The following is a 20605-nucleotide window of genomic DNA, read 5'->3' as shown; positions in this document are numbered from 1 at the left end:
TGATCACTGACTAGATCTGCATCTCTCCTTTTGACTCCCCCTCTTCTCCTACTGGTCACCTCTATCTCCCTCCTCCCTCTTCTCTTCTCTATGTAACTCTGTGAACCTTTTTGGGTGTTCCAGGCTGTGGAGAGCATATAGGGAATTCATTACTAGCTAGATGGCTCTCTCCCCTTTTGACTCCCCCACTTCTGCTCCTGGTCACCTCTGTCCCTTAGTCCCTCTTCTCTTCTCTATGTAATTCTGTGAACCTCTCTGGGTGTCCCTCACTGTGGAGAAACTTTGCATCTTTAACCTAGATGTTTTATCATTGATGCTGTATAGATGGAGAGGTCTTGAGGCTACTGTAAGAATAAGACTGAAAACCAGAGGCAGGAGGGTTAAGTCCAAATCCTGAGAATACCAGGGAACTCCTGACTCCATGGAATGTTAATTGACAAGAGCCCACCCAAAAGCCTCCATACCTATACTGAAACCAAGCTCCACCCAAGGGCCAACAAGCTCCAGAGCAAGACATACCAGGCAAATTCTCCAGCAACACAGGAACATAGCCCTGAGCTTCAATATGCAGGCTGCCCAAAGTTACTCCAAACCCACTGACATCTCATAACTCATTACTAGACACCTCATTGCACTCCAGAGAGAAGAAATCCAGCTCCACCCACCAAACACTGACACAAGCTTCCCTAACCAGGAAATCCTGACAACCCACCCACACAACCCTACCCACAGGGAGGAAACTCCACAATAAAGAGAACTCCACAAACTGCCAGAATATGGACAGTGAAAGTGAAGTCACTCAGTCGTGTCCAACTCTTTGCAACCTCATGGACTGTAGCCTACCAGGCTCCTCCCTCCATGGGATTCTCCAGGCAAGAGTACTGGAGTGGGTTGCCATTTCCTTCCCCAGGGGATCTTCCCAACCCAGGGATTGAACCCAGGTCTCCCGCATTCCAGGCAGATGCTTTAATCTCTGAGCCACCAGGGAAGCCCAGAATTTGGAAAGGTCACCCCAAACACAGCAATATAAACAAGATGAAGAGGCAGAGAAATACCCAGCAGGTAAAGGAACAGGATAAATGCCCACCATACCAAACAAAAGAGGAAGAGATAGGGGATCTACCTGATAAAGAATTCCGAAAAATGATAGTGAAAATGATCCAAAGTCTTGAAAACAAAATGGAGTTACAGATAAATAGCCTGGAGACAAGGATTGAGAAGATGCAAGAAAGGTTTAACGAGGACCTAGAAGAAATAAAAAACAGTTACTATATAATGAATAATGCAATAAATGAGATCAAAAACACTCTGGAGGAAACCAAGAGTAGAATAACAGAGGTAGAAGATAGGATAAAGTGAGGTAGAAGATAGAATGGTAGAAATAAATGAAACAGAGAGGAAAAAATAAAAACGAATTAAAAGAACTGAGGACAATCTCAGAGACCTTTGGAACAATGTTAAACGCCCCAACATTCAAATCATAGGAGTCCCAGAAGAAGAAAAAGACAAAAAGAAAGACCATGAGAAAATACTTGAGGAGGTAATGGTTGAAAACTTCCCTAAAATGGGGAAGGAAGTAATCACCCAAGTTCAAGAAACCCAGAGAGTCCCAAACAGGATAAACCCAAGGTGAAACACCCCAAGACACATTTTAATCAAATTAATGAAGATCAAACACAAAGAACAAATATTAAAAGCAGCAAGGGAAAAGCAACAAATAACACACAAGGGCATTCCCATAAGAATAACAGCTGATCTTTCAATAGAAACTCTTCAGGCCAGAAGGGAATGGCTGGACATACTTAAAGTGATGAAAGAGAAAAACCTGTAACCCAGATTACTGTACCCAGAAAGGATTTCATTCAAATGTGAGGTAGAAATCAAAAGCTTTACAGGCAAGCAAAAGCTGAGAGAATTCAGCACCACCAAACCAGTTCTCCAACAAATCCTAAAGGATCTTCTCTGCACAGGAAACACAGGAAAGGTGTATAAACTCGAACTCAAAACAACAACGTAATTGGTAACGGGATCGTACTTATCAATAATTACCTTAAATGTAATTGGGTTGAATGCCCCAACCAAAAGACAAAGGCTGGCTGAATGGATACAAAAACAAGACCCCTATATATGCTGTCTACAAGAGACCCACCTCAAAACAAGGGACACATACAGACTGAAAATGAAGGGCTGTAAAAAGATATTTCATGCAAATGGAGACCAAAAGAAAGCAGAAGTAGCAATATTCATATCAGATAAAATAGACTTTGAATGAAGGCCATGAAAAGAGAAAAAGAAGAATACTACATAATGATAAAAGGGTCAATCCAAGAAGAATATATAGCAATTATAAATATATATGTACCCATCATAGGAGCACCACAATATGTAATGCTAACAAGTATGAGATGAGAAATTAACAGTAACGTAATAATAGTGGGAGACTTTAATACCCCACTCACACCTATGGATAGATCAACTAAACAGAAAATTAACAAGGAAACACAAACTTTAAATGATACAATAGACCAGTTAGACCTAATTGATATCTATAGGACATTTCATCCCAAAACAAGGAATTTCACACTTTTCTCAAGTGCACACGGAACCTTCTCCAGGATAGATCACATCCTGGGCCATAAATCTAACCTTGGTAAATTCAAAAAAATAGAAATCATTCCAAGCATCTTTTCTGACCACAATGCAGTAAGATTAGATCTCAATTACAGGAGAAAAACTATTAAAAATCCCAACATATGGAGGCTGAACAACACACTGCTGAATAACCAAGAAATAACAGAATAAATAAATAATTGATATCTACAGGACATTTCACCTCAAAACAATGAATTTCATTTAATACCCCACTCACACCTATGGATAGATCAACTAAACAGAAAATTAACAAGGAAACACAAACTTTAAATGATACAATAGACCAGTTAGACCTAATTGATATCTACAGGACATTTCACCTCAAAACAATGAATTTCAATTTTTTCTCAAGTGTGCACAGAACATTTCTAGGATAGATTACATCCTAGGCCATAAATCTCATCTTGGTAAATTCAAATAAATGAAATCATTCCAAGCATCTTTTCTGATCACAGTGTGGTAAGATTAGATGTCAACTACAGGAAAAAAAATATTAAAAATACAAATATATGGATGCTAAACAACATGCTTCTGAATAACCAACAAATCACAGAAGAAATTAAAAAAGAAATCAAAATATGCATAGAAATGGATGAAAATGAAAACACAACAACTGAAAACCTATGGGACTCGGTAAAAGCAGTGCTAAGGGGAAGGTTAATAGCAATACAAGCTTACCTCATGAAACAGGAGAAAAATTAAATAAATAACCTAACTCTAAACCTAAAACAATTAGAAAAAGAAGAAATATATAACCCTAGGATTAGTAGAAAGAAAGAAATCATAAAGATTAGGGCAGAAATGAATGAAAAAGAAACAAAGGAGACCTTAGCAAAAAAAAAAATAACAAAACTAAAAGCTGGTTCTTTGAGAAGGTAAATAAATAGACAAACCATTAGCCAGATTCATCAATAAAAAAAGGGAGAAGAATCAAATCAACAAAATTAGAAATGAAAATGGAGAAATCACAACAGACAACACAGAAATACAAAGGATCATAAGAAACTACTATCAGCAACCATATGCCAATAAAATAGAAAACTGGGAAGAAATGAACAAATTCTTAGAAAAGTATAACTTTCCAAAACTGAACCAGGAAGAAATAGAAAATCATAACAAACCCATCACAAGCACGGAAATCGAAACTGTAATCTGAACTCTTCCAGCAAATTAAAAGCTTTTGCACAACAAAAGAAACTGCAAGCAAGATAAAAAGACAGCCTTCAGAATGGAAGAAAATAATAGCAAATGAAGCAACTGACAAAGAATTAACCTCAAAAATATACAAGCAGCTCCTGCAGCTCAATTCAGGAAAATAAACTACCCAATCAAAAAATGGGCCAAAGAACTAAAAAGACATTTCTCCAAAGAAGACATACAAAAGAGTAACAAACACATGAAAAGATGCTCAACGTCATTCATTATTAGAGAAATGCAAATCAAAGCCACAATGAGGTACCATTTCACGCCAGTCAGAATGGCTGCTATCCAAAAGTCTACAAGCAATAAATGCTGGAGAGGGTGTGGAGAAAAGGGAACCCTCTTACACTGTTGGTGTGAATGCAAACTAGTACAGCCACTATGGAGAACAGTGCAGAGATTCCTTTAAAAACTGGAAATAGAACTGCCATACGACCCAGAAACCCCAATACTGGGAACACACTGAGGAAACCAGAATTGAAAGAGACATGTGTACCCCAATGTTCATAGCAGCACTGTTTACAATAGGCAGGACATGGAAGCAACCTAGATGTCCATCGGCAGATGAATGGATAAGAAAGCTTTGTGATAAGAAAGCTGTATATTTCATATACACATTGGAATATTGCTCTGCGATTAAAAAGAATGCATTTGAATCAGTTCTAATGAGGTGGATGAAATTGGAGCCTATTATACAGAGTGAAGTATATCAGAAAGAAAAACACCAATACAGTGTATTAATGCATATATATGAAATTTAGAAAGATGGTAATGATGACACTATATGTGAGACAGCAAAGGAAAAACAGATGTAAATAACAATCCTTTGGACTCTGTGGGAGAAGGCAAGGGTGGGATGATTTGAGAGGGTAGCATTGAAAAGTGTATATTATCACATGTGAAGTGGATCGGTGGTCCAGGTTCGATGCATGAGACAGGGTGCTCGGGGCTGGTGCACTGGAATGACCCTAAGGGATGGGATGGGGAGGGAGGTGGGAGGGGGCTTCTGGATGTGGAACACATGTGCACTCATGGCTGATTCATGTCAATGTAGGGCCAAAACCACTACAATATTGTAAAGTAATTGCCTCACTTCAGTCACTCAGTCGTGTCCAACTCTTTGCGACCCCATGAACTGCAGCTCACCAGGCCTCCCTGTCCATCACCAACTTTCTGAGCCCACCCAAATCCATGTCCATTGAGTTGGTGATGGCATCCAACCATCTCATTCTCTGTCATTCCCTTCTCCTGCCCTCAATCTTTTCCAGTATCAGGGTCTTTAAAATGAATCAACTCTTCACATCAGGTGGCCAAATTAATGAAGTTTCAGCTTCAACATCAGTCCTTCCAATGAACACCCAGGACTGATCTCCTTTAGGATGGACTGGTTGGATCTCCTTGCAGTCCAAGGGATGTCTTCTCCCGTACCACAGTTAAAAAGCATCAATTCTTTGGCACTCAGGTTTTTTTATAGTTCAACTCTCACATCCATACATGACCACTAGAAAAACCATAGCCTTGACTAGACAAATCTTTGTTGGCAAAGTAATGTCTCTGCTTTTTAATATGCAGTCTAGGTTGGTCATAATTTTTCTTCCAAGGAGTAAGCATCTTTTAATTTTGTGGCTGCGGTCACCATCTGCAATGGTTTTGGAGCCCCGCAAAAAAAGTCAGCCACTGTTTCCACTGTTTCCTCATCTATCTGCCATGAAGTGATGGGACCAGATGCCATGATCTTAGTTTTCTGAATGTTGAGCTCTAAGCCAACTTTTTCACTCTCCTCTTTCACTTTCATCAAGAGGCTCTTTAGTTCCCCTTCACTTTCTGCCATAAGGGTGGTGTCATCTGCATCTCTGAGGTTATTGATATTTCTCCTGGCAATCTTGATTCCAGCTTGTGCTTCCTCCAGCCCAGCGTTTCTCATGATGTACTCTGCATATAAGTTAAATAAGCAGGGTGACAATATAGAGCCTTGCTGCTACTGCTGCTGCTAAGTCACTTCAGTCGTGTCCAACTCTGTGTGACCCATAGACGGCAGCCCACCAGGCTCCCCCGTCCCTGGGATTCTCCAGGCAAGAACACTGGAGTGGGTTGCCATTTCTTTCTCCAATGCATGAAAGTGAAAAATGAAAGTGAAGCCGCTCAGTCGTGACCGACTCTTAGCGGCCGCATGGACTGCAGCCTACCAGGCTCCTCTGCCCATGGGATTTTCCAGGCAAGAGTACTGGAGTGGGGTGCCATTGCCTTCTCCAATACAGCCTTGATGTACCCCTTTTCCTTTTTGGAACCAGTCTGTTGTTCCATGTCCAGTTCTAACTGTTGTTTCCTGACCTGCATACAGGTTTCTCAAGAGACAGTTCAGATGGTATGCTTTTCCCATCTCTTTCAGAATTTTTCACAGTTTATTGTGATCCACACAGTCAAAGGCCTTGGCATAGTCAATAATGCAGAAATAGATGTTTTTCTGGAACTCTCTTGCTTTTTCCATGATCAAGCATATGTTGGCAATTTGATCTCTGGTCCTCTGCCTTTTCTAAAACCAGCTTGAACATCTGGAAGTTCATGGTTCATGTATTGCTGAAGTCTGGCTTGGAGAATTTTAAGCATTACTTTACTAGTGTGTGAGATGAGTGCAATTGTGTGGTAGTTTGAGCATTCTTTGGCATTGCCTTTCTTTGGGATTGGAATGAAAACTGACCTTTTCCAGTCCTGTGGCCACTGCTGAGTTTTCCAAATTTGCTGGCATATTGAGTGCAGCACTTTCACAGCATCATCTTTCTGGATGTGAAATAGCTCAACTGGAATTCCATCACCTCCACTAGCTTTGTTCATAGTGATGCTTTCTAATGCCCACTTGACTTCACACTCCAGGATATCTGGCTCTAGGTGAGTGTTAGTGATCACACCATTATGATTATCTGGGTTTTGAAGATCTTTTTTGAAAAGTTCTTCTGTGTATTCTTGCGACCTCTTCTTAATATCTCCAGCTTCTGTTAGGTCCATACCATTTCTGTGCTTTATTGAGCCTGCCTTTGCATGAAATGTTTCCTTGGTATGCTAATTAAAATTAATTAATTAAAAATAAAAATTAAGAAATAAAGAGAACACTGTGAGAGATGGAGAAAGGACAGAGTGTAGAACACTGGCTTCAGGTAAGAAAGTAACTTGAGTTCCACCTTCTCTGATTTCCCAGTTTAACTAAGCATGTGTTTTACATGCTTTGGCTAGGGCAGAGCACATAGCAGTTTCTCATTCAAAGGCCTTGTATCTTCCCTTTGAGGATATCCTTGGTTTAAGTCAGCACTGAATTTCTAGAGGGTCCTTAAAAGCCCAGCTCAAAAGTGAGCAGTCCATGAAATTTTACATGATTCTCTTCTGCCCCCTCTACCACTAGTCAGATGTAACTCATCTGGGATTTCATAGCACACATATAGGACTTCTACTTAGGTCCTCAAAATTTTGTCTCTAAATCAATTGGCAAATATGGGATTTACTGTGCTGGTTGGGGTGATCATGCCTGACTATCAAGGAGGAATTGGACTGTTACTTCACAATGGAAGTAAGGAAGAGCATGTCTGGAATACATGAGATCCCTTATGGCATCTTTTACTATTACCATGCCAGTGATTAAAGTCAGTGGAAAACTATGACAACCCAAGCCACGTAGGACTGCTAATGACCTGGACTTTTCAGAAATGAAGGTTTGGGTCACTCTGTCAGGCAAAGAACTACAGCCAGCTGAGGTGCTTGTTGAGAGTAAAGGGAATACTGAATGGACAGTGGAAGAATGTGGTTATGAATACTAGCTATGACTATGTGACCAGTTATAGGAATGAGGACCATAATTATCATGACTATTTCCTTCTCATTTTGTTTTAAGTAGGTTTGTGTGAATGTTTCTTCCTGAATGTTTTCACTAGATTAACTTTTTAATCAGTAAATTAGATTTCCCTCTATAATATGTGTGGGCCTCTTCTAATCAGTTAAAGGCCTAGATAGAAGCCCCCAAGCAAAAGAGTATTTCCCAGTGCACTGCCTTTAGATTTTAACTGGAACTTCAGTTCTTCCTCCTTCTAAATGGAATATTGACTTCCCTTGAGTTTTCAGCCCACTTGGTGCAGTCTGTAGATTGGATTTTCTAGCCTCCACAATTATATGAACCAATTCCTCATAACAAATCTCTTTATGTACGTGATTAAATACATTTATGTATTGGTTCTGTTCTACTGGCTAGGCTGCCTAGAGTGGCCATGTAGCCACAGTGTAGGAAACAAGTTCATCAAAAATAGTTCAACACTTTCTGGATAGTTGAAATAGATCAAAACAATAGTAAAAATACATCTCGGACTTTCTCTGGTGTTGTTGTGGGAAGTGTGGGGTCAGTTCATTTTTGGATAGTTCCTTGATCCGGCTTATATTTCTCAAGATCTATAGGCCCCATCCTATGTAGTTGGTACTAACTACAGGGTTTTAATCTATTGCACCTTTCACTTCCAAGGAGGTTCCCTCTGTTTTAGCTTCTTCTGTTTGCTGGTCTCTTCAGAATTGGTTTGTATCAGGAGGGGAAAAAACCCTCTCAGGTCCTTATCCAAGCCAGGATGGAGATGGAAATCCCTACCTGTCTGACTCCAGAGCCCAATTTCTGAGGAAAGCTTTTCCTTCAAGAAATATTTTAGCTTCTGGTAGAGTGAGGTTCACCAGTCTCTAAAGTTCATAGTCAGCTACAGCAATGCTGGCAGCATAACAATTTCATGACATACACATCACTCCCAGCTCTGAGTTTCCCACAAACTGAAGCTCCCATAATATTGAGTATGTAGCCAAAGTGGGCTGAGAAGAATATAGCCTCTACTGATCTTGTGCTCTTGGTAAAATGCAAATGGCAACTTGCAGGATCCTCCAGGTCCTGAGATAATATATCTTTGCATTCGGAGCAAGGAAATCTGTTCTCAACACTGAACTTTTGTCCAACTCCAGTCTTGAAAGCCCCAATACCCCAGGGTTTCAGAAGATAATTGTCACTCTGGCACTCCCTAAAAGTTGCCAACTTGATGTCATGGTTATTATCAAGCCCACTAGTACTCCTGCCTTTTAGGACTCTTTTTAAATTTTCCAGGATGTCCACCTCCCCATCCATCCATCTTACAGTTTCCCATGCATGACGTGCTGATTGTTGTCTTCACAACAATCCCATACCTCTCACCACCCACTCCAAACACACACACCATTTTCAGAACTTCTGATCATTTTTCAAAGAACACCTCCTCTGGGATTCAGGATCTAATCTGTTTCCTTGACTTTTTCAAACAGTGAAGCACTTCTTTTACAAACTTGGGCTTGATCGTTTTTTTCTTAGGATGTATCCCACTGATCTGATTCCTCACTGGTTTATTGTTCTCTCCTAATTAGACCATGGATTCCTTGAGAGCATACTTGTCTTTTAAATTCTGTATCCAAGCACCCAGCTCAGTTCCTGGCACATAGTCTGTCTTCTGAATGAAGAAATTAATGAATAAACAAATACAATGAGTGACTTAGAAAAAATCATTTCAGTTCCCTGCAAGATTCAGAATAGGGATCATTACTGTCCTCACAACTTTTTGAGGACAAATTAATTATCACAGGTTCAAAACTTCTGGCAAAATTATAGAGATCAAAAGTATATCAGTAACTGCCAGGGGAGTGGGAGGACAGCATGGAATAGAAAGGTACATGAGGGAAATTTTGGGGGGTGATAAAATGTTCTATATCATGATTGTGTTGGTGGTTATGTGACTATACATATTTTTCAAACTGCCTCAAATTTCATACTTAAACTTGGTGAGTTTTAATTTGAGTAAATTATATATTCATAAAGCTGAACCAAAATACTCTAGATTCTCTCTTATTAATAAGTTGATGAGGAGAAAGTAGTGTAGAAGAGTTGGGGAGGATGAGCTTTAAGTTTCAGGATCCAATGTGTTTCTCCTGACTCTAGGTTATAGGCAGTCTCTGGATCTGGTGAATTTTTTTTTACAGAGTAGAGATTCTGATCACAATAATATGTGTTAAAGTTTTTAAAATGCAGCCATATCCATCATCTCTTTGGAACCTCATATCCTGAGAGGGCAAGGCATCGTATTATTGCCCCTATTTAACAGAGTCAGAGAAAAAGTCTCAAGTTGATCTTAAACAACCTTAAGATTAGCTAACATTAGCAAAACCAGTATTGGACTTGGGTGTCTTGATTATCAAGTCTGTGTTAATTATACTACATCTAACTGTATTATCTTTCTAGCCTTGAAAGCTCCTTTCTTCCTGAGAATCCAGACCATTTGATGTAAGCCATTTTTATTACTATTATTACTCTCATAAAAAGACCAAGGATGAACCAGGACTACAAAAACAATTGCTTAAGTATTTCAAGTATTGTGAATGCCATAGAGTTCCCCAAGGCTTTCTTGGTGACTTCCATCATTCCTTTTAATCATTGAGTCTGGACACTTTATCCTGCTGGAACCACCTCCCTGGATTTCATTTCCTGAGGCCATACAAAGTCTGGCTTCCTCAAAGCAAGGGCCTTATCACACATGACTAGTTGTTGCCTTTGAGCATACAAAAACTATTGATTAGAAGTATGCTGATCATTTGTTCTCTGAGTAAAAAGAGGACCAGCATGGAGATCTGGCTGAAATGAAAACAGGTGTTCAGATTTGTCTGTTGATGCCCTTTGTATTAGGAGTAATGAATCAGTTTGAATCTGGACCAAGGAACTCAAGTGAGGGAAGGCTGGCAAGAAAGCAAGTGTGCAGAGGCAGCAAATAGAAGGCAAGCCAAGTGCCATAGAACTTTTCCTCTGGGCCATACTTTGCAACCGCCAAACTAACAAAACAAAACAAAACTCTCAACTTCATGACACCTCTCCCTGACCAAGAGTTTTTGTCATGAAACAGGCTTGAAGTGCTGTGACTAGATGTCTATTTCTGAGCAAGAATATTCAAGTTTGAGGGTAATGATTAGTGAAAGCTAAGTCACTAGGCCAGATATCTCTGGGGATTGCATTTTAGCTGTAATTTCTCACCAGGGTTTAACCACAGAGCTGTAGATACTTGTTCCCACATAGACTGACTCATGCAGACATAGAGACATAATAGAAAACAGATATCTGCACACACCTCAACCAAAAAGATGCAAATTAACAGGCCCATAGATACAAATGCATACAAAAAAGTATCAAATGTCAAAATACCCAAAGATAAACTCAGATAAAAATATGTTGATATAGAGAGATATAGATATATAGAAAGGGAGGACACAAAGGGGGTCACACACAAACAAAAACTTCAGTTAAAAAAACACATTGTAGTCATGCTCAAGGAAAACCATACATGCATAAGAGAAGTACTCTAATTCAGATATGTAGGTGGACAAAGATGCATGTATATTAATAGATATATATGAACAAGCATGCACATGCACAGAGATATAACAAGAAAAACCTACACTTACTACACTCACCTAAGTACTCAACAGACATGGATATGAAGACATGGAGGTAGAGAAGCCTCTGAATTCCTAAGCATCAGGTATTATATCTGCATTTATAAAACATCTTCTCCAGGGAAATGCATATAAACATGCCACCAGTTAGCACTGAAGATGATCATGAACCCAGAGGGTATAATAAAAGTAAATCAAATCACATATGCCTTAAAAATCTCACAGTCCACCATCCAGTCTGCTACAGGAAAGGCAGCCAAATACATTGGCAGCAGCAGGGTGTGTGGAAGTCATAAAAAGTCTTCAATTTATCTCATAGGAAAATTAACCTCAGGGAGAAAAGGTTAATGCTCCGAATTTTTTTTTTTTGGTAGTCATAAAATAAACCCATTTTAAAACAATTTAAAAAATTGTCTCCATTCCACATACTGGAAGCTCTAATATTTGCATTTTGTCTAATAAAAAGAAAGCTTAGAGAAAATAAATGGTCTTAGATGCCCAGTAAGTTCCAAAGGAACTAAGAAAACAGATCTTACCTCATTAATATGCTCAGTTCCTGGTCCCTGAGGTTTGAAGTATCCACCAATGTTCTTGCAGGTTTCTAGTGTCTTGGAGCCCTGGTCCAAGTTATCTGTGGTAAAAGAATACCCTTTAGATTGAATACCGACTGCAGCTTCTTTTAGAGAGGTTCTGGCTGCTGGTCAACCTAGTATACCACTCAGAACCACCAGAACTGAGGTGAATGAGGCATGGGAGGTAAGGTTCTGCTCAAGTGATTCCAGTAATGGGGAGAAATATCAGAAAGAGAAAAATTTTTTAAAGTACCATTTAAAAATCACATAAAGCTATGCAGAAGTAAACTTAACCAAGGAGTTGAAAGACCTACACTCTGAAAACTATAAAATATTAATGAATGAAATTGGAGATGAAAGAAGGGATGGAAAGATATCCAGTGCTCTGGAATTGGAAGAAGTAATACTGTTTAAATGGCCATACTCCCCAAAGCAATCTACAGATTTACAGTAATCCCTACCAAAGTACTCATGACATTTTTCACAGAACTATAACAAATCATCCCAAAATGTATGTGAAGTGAAAGTTGCTCAGTCATGTCCTACTCTTTGTGACCCCATGGACTATACAGTCCATGGAATTCTCCATGCCAGAATATTGGAGTGGTAGCCCTTCCCTTCTCCTGGGGATCTTCCCAACCAAGGATTGAACCCAGGTCTCCCACATTGCAGGTGGATTCTTTACCTGCTGAGCCACAAGGGAAGCCCAAGAATACTGGAATGGGTAGCCTATCCCTTCTCCAGCAGATCTTCCAGACCCAGGAATTGAACTGGAATCTCCTGCATTGCAGGCAGATTCTTTACCAACTGAGCTATTAGGGAAGCCCTCCCAAAATGTATGTGGAACCACAAAAGACCCTGAAGCCATAAAAATAATGAAATATTGCCATTTGCAGCAATGTGGATGGGCCTAGAGGATAATATGCTTAGTCTAATAAGTCAAAGAAAGAATGTACTATATGTTACTGCTGCTGCTGCTAAGTCGCTTCAGTTGTGTCCGACTCTGTGCGACCCCATAGATGGCAGCCCACCAGGCTCCCCCGCCCCTGGGATTCTCCAGGCAAGAATACTGGAGTGGGTTGCCATTTCCTTCTCCAGTGCATGAAAGTGAAAAGTGAAAGTGAAGTCACTCAGTCGTGTCCAACTAGTGTGACCCCATGGACTGCAGCCCATCAGGCTCCTCCTTCCATGGGATTTTCCAGGCAAGAGTACTAGAGTGGGTTGCCATTGCCTTCTCCCTATATGCTACTACTTACAGGTAAAATCTAAAAAAGAAAAAAAGAAGTAAATCAACATGCAAAACAGAAACAGACTCACAGATATAGAAAATAAGCTTGTGATTGCCAAAGAAGAGAGTTAAGGGGAGAGGGATAAATTAGGAGTATGAGATTAACAGACATACACGGTCTGACAGACATGGTCTGAGGTTCAGTCTGTCCCTAACAAATTTTTCCTGTTTTTTTGCTGTGAGATTAAAGAGCAGTATAAAATCTTGTTCTTACCATAAATGTAGGTTTATGTTCCACATAAAGAAACTTAGTAGGAGAGTAGCAATGCCTGAAGAGCCTGGTGCTGTGCTCTTGATGTGGTGAGCAAGTCTGTGATGGATGGTGAATGAGTTTTCCTGAATTGTTATCACTCCGATGTTGTACTCTTCTTTCCTCCTTTACTTGGTTAAAACTGTAGAATAATTTTTTTTGCCTACAGTTTCCCTAATAATTTTTGATGATATAACTCTTTATCCCCCTGTCTATCCAAGGACCTCATTCTTTACTAAAGCTTGTTATTTTGGTATATTTTAGTAGGGTTCAAAACAAATATGTACCAGTATAGTTGTCATTTTAACTTTATATATATACCATCGACTTGGCTTACAATAGTTTTATGATTTTAACCACTTATATAGGCTATTTGGTTATCATTTATAAAAGAATAATGTGAAGCTAAAGTAATTGCTAAGCTCTGAATGGAAATAAAATCTTCAAGAAAAGTAATTGCCTCTGCTTTATTATGTGCTCAAAATAAATACTGGAAATACTCAGGCACTGAACTTGGGGTTAAGGGCACTGTTGTTTTAATCTAGTGTATTTGCTTAGAGGAGACAAAATGCAAAAATGGACTGCTAAGTAGATGTTAAAATGTTGTGAAATAGTCTATATTGCTACTGTTTTGGAATTTGCCCAATTATTGGCTTCAAAAATGAAAATTTTAATAACTTAAACTATTATATATAAAATAGACAAGCAACAAGGATATACTAGGTAGTATAGGTAGTTATACCTATTATCTAACCCATAACCTGTAATGGAATATAATCTACAAAAATACTGAATTGCTATGACATGCCCGTGAAACTAACATAATACTCTAAATCAACTACACTTCAATTAAAAAAAAAAAGAAAACCTGTAAGAGAACTCAGGTCTTCTAACACCTGGCTCAGTCATTAAGCATGGCTAAAGGATACCTTCACCACAGATATACTAAAATAATAGATAAAGATATATCAGTTTGTTGTTACCTTGCTGCAGCCAGTGTCTTGCTTAGCATTGCTTACAACTGCCCCAGAGCCATTTAACTGAGTGGCATTAGGTTCTTCTTGCTATACTTTCCAACACTCTAGATCAATATGAACCTAAAGTCATCCCTACTGGGAGGGATAGATCCTCAGTGGGAAATTATTTGATTGTCATTGCCAAAAGGGCTTCTGAGTCAGTCAAGCTTCAAGAGGTTTGAGCATAGCTCAGCAAATATGTGGGGTGATATGCATAAGGGTAATGCTTGCATAGGGTCTGCTCTGGAATTCTGGCCCTTTCAAGTAGGAAGCATCCCCCCGCCCCCGCCCCGCCACACACATACACTTCATTTGGGCTTCCCTGGTGGCCCAGATGGTAAAGAATCTACCTCCAATACAGGAGACCCTGGTTCAATCCCTGGGTCAGGAAGATCCCTTGGAGAAAGGAATGGCAACCCACTCCAGTGTTCTTGCCTGGAGAATTTCATGGATAGAGGAACCTAGCAGGCTACAGTTGATGGGGTTACAAAGAGTCTAACATGTCTAAGCGACTAACACTTCCACTTTTTCAATACTTCATTTAGAAAGTAAATCTCGACTTCCAATATTGCCATATATATATACACACACAATATTATCATAATATAATTGATTTTATATATATATATATATTTTTTTTTTTTTTTAAAAAAAGAGAAAACCTGTAAGAGAACTCAGGTCTTCTAACACCTGAGTGTTATATTATATGTGTTATATATTTTTATATATATATATATATATATATTCAACTATGTAAGGGCCTGGATAGGTATAAGACATAACTCTTATTTCTTAACTTGTTTATTGTTATTACTATTACTATCATTCCCATCTAGTTGTATAGCACCTCAGAGCTTATAAAGCACTTTTATGTTTGCTATCTGCTTTGAGCTTGTGAAGTTCAAATTATTACCCTAACATTACAGATAAGAAAACTAAGTCTCAAAGTAGTAAAGTGATTTATTCCACATCACATAGCTAATAAGTGACAGAGCCAAGAGTCAAATCCAGGTATGTCTGATTTCAAAATTTTTGCTCCTTCCAGCACAACAGGCTATTGGAGAGCAAACTCCATTGACTTTCTAGTTTTGTTCAATAAATATGTGTTGAGTGAATGAGAAAATGAATGAACAATCAGAGGAAGTAGCAAATTCAGATTGGGCCCCATAGTAATGTCTGTTAGTGTGTATGTGGGGTAAGTCCTTGGGTATTCAGAACTGGTAGAGAGCAGTGGGAAGAAGAAAACTGCCATCACTGAGCACCCTGCAAGCCAGAAACTGTGGCAGGAATGTTCATAGATTCTGTTTCACTCATTCTTCACAATGATCCCATAAGTCAGATGTTATCCAGCATCTCATTCCTCAGATGGTGAAACTGAGGTGCAAAGAGGTTATGCAACTTGCACAATGTGGTGGAATAGTAATTTGAACCTGGGTCTGTTCAACTTCAAAGCTGATTCTTTCCACTATAATAGTCTGCCTTAGGAAACTCCTGATTAGAAGCCAAGAGGAAGGAACTGGTAGTGTTTATAGAGAAACATGTAAGGACAGAGACTGAGCACTAAAAAAAACTGAAGTCCTTCAGGCCTTGAGCAATATGGAAGTAAAACAGGTACTAAACATAGTGGGAATGGGATCCTTGGATCTCATTGCTATCACAGTCAGGGTTGTAAGAGGAGCTGAAACAGACTTCCCAAATGGGATCCTGATATCATCCTCCTTCCTAGGGATATTTTTAACCCAAGTGTCTGTTTGGGACCTTGAAAACATGGGAGCCACTTATATCCCTAAGGTGAAAGTGCCAAACTCAGGGGTACATTTTCCCACCCATAGCTTATAAATAAGCCCATAACAGTCCTCAAGGTAGCTATTAATCCTGAATTTGCCAGACTCTCCCTGAGTGATTGCTATTTGCTGTTAGCAGTCAGGAGCATGGTGGGGGTGGGGCACTCTGATGCAATCGGCAGTGGAGTGGAGCAGCTGCTAAAAAGCTTCTGAATTGCTAAGGGGTTGGGCTCATTTTCTAAGAGGGAGAGAGGAAGGAAACAGCTCTGACCATATCCCCTGCTTTATACCCCTGGCCTAATCTCCCAGGGGATTATGAGAGCATGCCTTATTCTCAGGCAGAGGACTTAGAAATTATGGTAGGCATCTGCTGCCACTTTGATGACTTGATTTGTGTCCCACTTGCCATCTTCTTTAAGGGGAAGGAGGTGACTTATTATTCCAGTACAGATGAGCTTGAAAGTAATCAAAGCTTGTAATTCCAATGTTTAAGACTTTGTTCTAGAACTGTAGTAAAATCACATTCTGACATGTTGAAAGTTAGGAGGTTGAAGTCCTGTCTTAACTCTGTTATGAACTGATTATGACCTTGAACAGGTCCCTTTCCCTGTATCAGCCTATTTCCCCATTCATAGATCAAGAGGACTGAGAAACCTATAAGGACCCTCCTAATTTTGACAGTGAAGGATTATCTCCGTTCAGAATTCTTCACTCTTTCCTTTCACCACCTTGCTGGCTTCTGGGGATTTCTGAGGGAGATGATGCTACAAAAGACCCAAGCTTGCAATTTCTTTGGCTCCTAACTTCACAGAATTCTGGCAAGGAATCACAGGGTTGGAAATAAGCTCCAAGTCAAAGCATCCCACATGTTCTCCACACATGAAGTGAAGATAAAAAAGATGTGGCCAGTTCAGAGCAGCTACAGATCCTTTGGGATTGAGGGAATCTTTGGCTCACAGAGAAGTAGGATCAAGGTTCCCAGAGCTTGTAACACTATAGAAAACTTTGGAAAGGAATGTTATGAAATCTTGTGTATCCTTAGTATTCATGCAAATTATATTGCTGTAAAATGACTGGTGGTGGGGTCTGCTAGGAGACTGTTAGGGTGTGGTCTAAGGCCAATGGGTAAGAGAGCATGGATTCTCCCATTTGTACCAAAAGATGGAGCTTTACTTGCAAGTGACAACAGTCTAGCAGGCAGGGTCAGTGGCCTGAGTTAGGAAGGATATACCCTGAAGCTCTAGGAGGTAACTGGTTTTGCTTGGGGGAAATCTCTGTGTTTTGAGTGAGGTAAATGAAGTTGCCTTGAGCCTTGAGGGGCTTTCCATGGTCAGTGGTCAGCAAAACACGGGATGACCTGGGACCCACAGAGAGTAAGTTTAAGCAAGATGCAAAAGAGACAGGGCTAGAATGACACCATGGGAGATGGGAACAATGGGACTGGTCCATTTGAGGCCAGGAGGAAGGTGTATATAGGAGTACTATGAAAATGGTGAAGAGGGGGAACTAGAGTTTATGAGACCTGGAAGGTACTGGGTACAGAGGGCCTTGAGGGGAAAAGAAGGCTTTAGCAAGATATTTGAGTGTATTGATATTAAAGGCCCCAAATAAGAAAAAGAAGAGCATGGAGAGGGAAAAATCTATACCTTGTCATTGCTAATGTGAATTTTCAAGTGCCAATGAGGGACTTGGGAACTAGGGAACTGGGCGGGGCGGGGGGGTGGGGGTGGGGGAAGGGTTGTCACAGAAGTAGGATAATGTCAACACAATCTGTCTGTGCATGAGGCCTGCCAAGCATATCCCACCTCAAGAAAAAAAGGGCATAAAAGCCATACCTGTGCAAAGCTTCCTGGATCTCCTCCAACCCACTTGATCCAGCTCCATGGGGATGCTCTGTGAGATAGACAGAGAATGGCATTTTTCCAGAAGGATTTTGAGTGGTGCAGTCCTTGGTGATGGTTCAGCTGGGGGAAAGAAAGTCTGCAAAGAAAACTGTTCAGGATCAGTTACTCATGGGGTTGGGGTGTGGGCCAACACTTTGCTTAAACAGAAGAACTTCCAATCTGAAATATCATCTGATCCAGCCTCCAAATTCAGGCAGGGTCACTATGTATTATCAATAAATGTGATCAAAGATCAAACTACAAAGAGCTTAAAAGACATCAAGGAGTGTTGAAAAGGAAAATTAACTTATTTAAAGAAAATAGCATCTATATGTTTACTCTTTCTTAAGCATTTTGTGTGTGTTTGGTTAGTATTAAGATGGAGGAAGTGAGGATTCTGCACCTGCTATAAACTTTAACCTTTACTCAATGTGAGGCCTGGAGCAAGTTAATTTATCTAAGTCTCAGTTTCTTCATCTACATAAAAGGGATTGTGATAACACCTAACTTGTAGAATTAAGATTCAAAAATGAGATAATGCATATAAAGCACAAAAATGAGAATGAGAGAGTGAGAGACAATGATTGAAAGAGAGAAACTTTCTCTTGCCAGAAGCATATTTTAGCTAAGACCAAGTCCTCTCCTTTGATATCAACATAACCATCTGTTTTAAATCCCAATCCTTCTTTCTTTTCCAAAATCCTGACCTCCAAGTGGAAAAAGAGGGAAGTAAGTAACATCTGTGAAATAACTGTATAGCACAGTATTATGTATTAGATACCCTACTATGTTTATGCATATTGTCTCATTCAGTCTTCATAACTACTCCATAAGGTAGCTAGTAGCCCATTTTACAATAAGGAAACCAAGGGTCAGAAAAAATAAATGAGTTGCCCACGGTCTCACAACTACTGAATTGTAGGTCTATCTAACTGCTGCTGCTGCTGCTGCTAAGTCGCTTCAGTCGTGTCCGACTCTGTGCAACCCATAGACGGCAGCCCACCAGGCTTCCCGTCCCTGGGATTTTCCAGGCAAGAACACTGGAGTGGGTTGGCATTTCCTTCTCCAACTCATGAAAGTGAAAAGTGAAAGTGAAGTCGCTCAGTCGTGTCCGACTCTAGCGACCCCATGGACTGCAGCCTACCAGGCTCCTCCGTTCATGGGATTTTCTAGGTCTATCTGACTACAGACCAGAAAAGATAAATAGTTCCTTGAGCTGACATTCTTAAAGTTCCTCCTCAATATTCCTAAGTCACATGAACATATTACAGGTTTCTTCCACCTGTACTATTCATCCCTAAGAGGACTGGATGTGGAGAGAAGTTAACAATTTGGATGGAACAAGTGTAAAAACCTAATAAAAACTTCAATTAAATAAAGTCCATATATGCATTAATATACAGTATTTGTCTTTCTCTTTCTGACTTACTTCACTTTGTATAATAGGCTCTAGGTTCATCCACCTCATTAGACATCCTGTATGGGAGGGGAGTTTGGGGGAGAATGGCTACATGTATATGTATGGCTGAGTCTCTTTGCTATTCACCAGAAATTATTGCAACATTGACTATACTCTAATACAAAATTAAAAGTTAAAAGAAAAAATTAAAATAAATAAATTCCAGAGATCAAAACGGGGAGCTCTTAGGACCTGTAATGATAGCAGAGCCCAACAAGAAGAAGAGTCCTCTCCTATCAAGTGAAGTGAAACTGTTAGTCGCTCAGTCATATCTAACTCTTTGCAACCCTATGGACTATAGCCCACCAGGCTCCTCTATCCAGGAGATTCTCCAGGCAAGAATATTGGAGTGGGTTGCCATTCCCTTCTCTAGGGGATCTTCTCCACCCAGGGATCAAATCCCTGGGATCCCAGCCAAGGATCTCCTGCATTGCAGGCAGATTATTTACCATCCGAGTTACCAATCGCTGGTCTGGGAAGATCCCACATGCCATGGAGCAACTAAGCCTGTGAACTATAACTATTGAGCCTATGCTCTAGAGCCTAGGAACCACAACTACTGAGCCCATGTGCCACAACTACTGAAGCCCAGGCACCCTAGAGCCCGTGTTCTGCAGCAGGAGAAGCCACTGCAATGAGAAGCCCGGGTACTGCAACAGTATATTAATGCATATATATGGAATTTAGAAAGATGGTAACAATGACCCTACATGCAAGACAGCAAATGAGACACAGATGTAAAGAACAGACTTTTGGACTCTGTGGGAGAAGGCAAGTGTGGGATGATTTGAGAGAATAGCATTGAAACGTGTATATTATCGTATGTGAAATAGATCGCCAGTCCAGGTTTGATGCATTGAGACAGGGTCCCCAGGGCTGGCACACTGGGATGACCTGAGGGATGGGATGGGAAGGGAGGTGGGAGGGGGGTTCAAGATGGGGAACACATGTACACCCATGGCTGATTCATGTCAATGTATGGCAAAAACCACTACAATTTTGTAAAGTAATTAGCCTCCAAT

At 40.1% G+C, this 20605-nt stretch overlaps 1 protein-coding gene across 12 annotated transcripts in view; it reads right to left on the bottom strand.

The window, feature by feature from the left end:
* The window catches only part of ARHGEF9 (Cdc42 guanine nucleotide exchange factor 9), a 554493-nt gene that overhangs the window by 299450 nt on the left and 234438 nt on the right, over nt 1–20605 (bottom strand). For 5 of the 12 annotated variants that reach the window (XM_070366260.1, XM_070366265.1, XM_070366259.1 and 2 more), the window contains 2 exons: nt 18077–18233; nt 11868–11962 (listed from right to left, as the gene is read on the bottom strand). The exons of 2 other annotated variants lie outside the window; for them this stretch is intronic. In XM_070366260.1, coding sequence (XP_070222361.1) covers nt 11868–11962; nt 18077–18233 — 252 coding nt within the window. The remainder of the gene's footprint in view (nt 1–11867; nt 11963–18076; nt 18234–20605) is intronic. 5 more of the 12 variants (XM_070366262.1, XM_070366269.1, XM_070366270.1 and 2 more) reach the window with 2 other exon arrangements.

This window comes from Bos mutus, chromosome X, assembly GCF_027580195.1.
Source record: "Bos mutus isolate GX-2022 chromosome X, NWIPB_WYAK_1.1, whole genome shotgun sequence".
NCBI classification, from domain to species: domain Eukaryota; kingdom Metazoa; phylum Chordata; class Mammalia; order Artiodactyla; family Bovidae; genus Bos; species Bos mutus.
The sequence above is the reverse complement of the archived record's forward strand: the minus strand, read 5'-3'. Positions and strand labels throughout refer to the sequence as shown.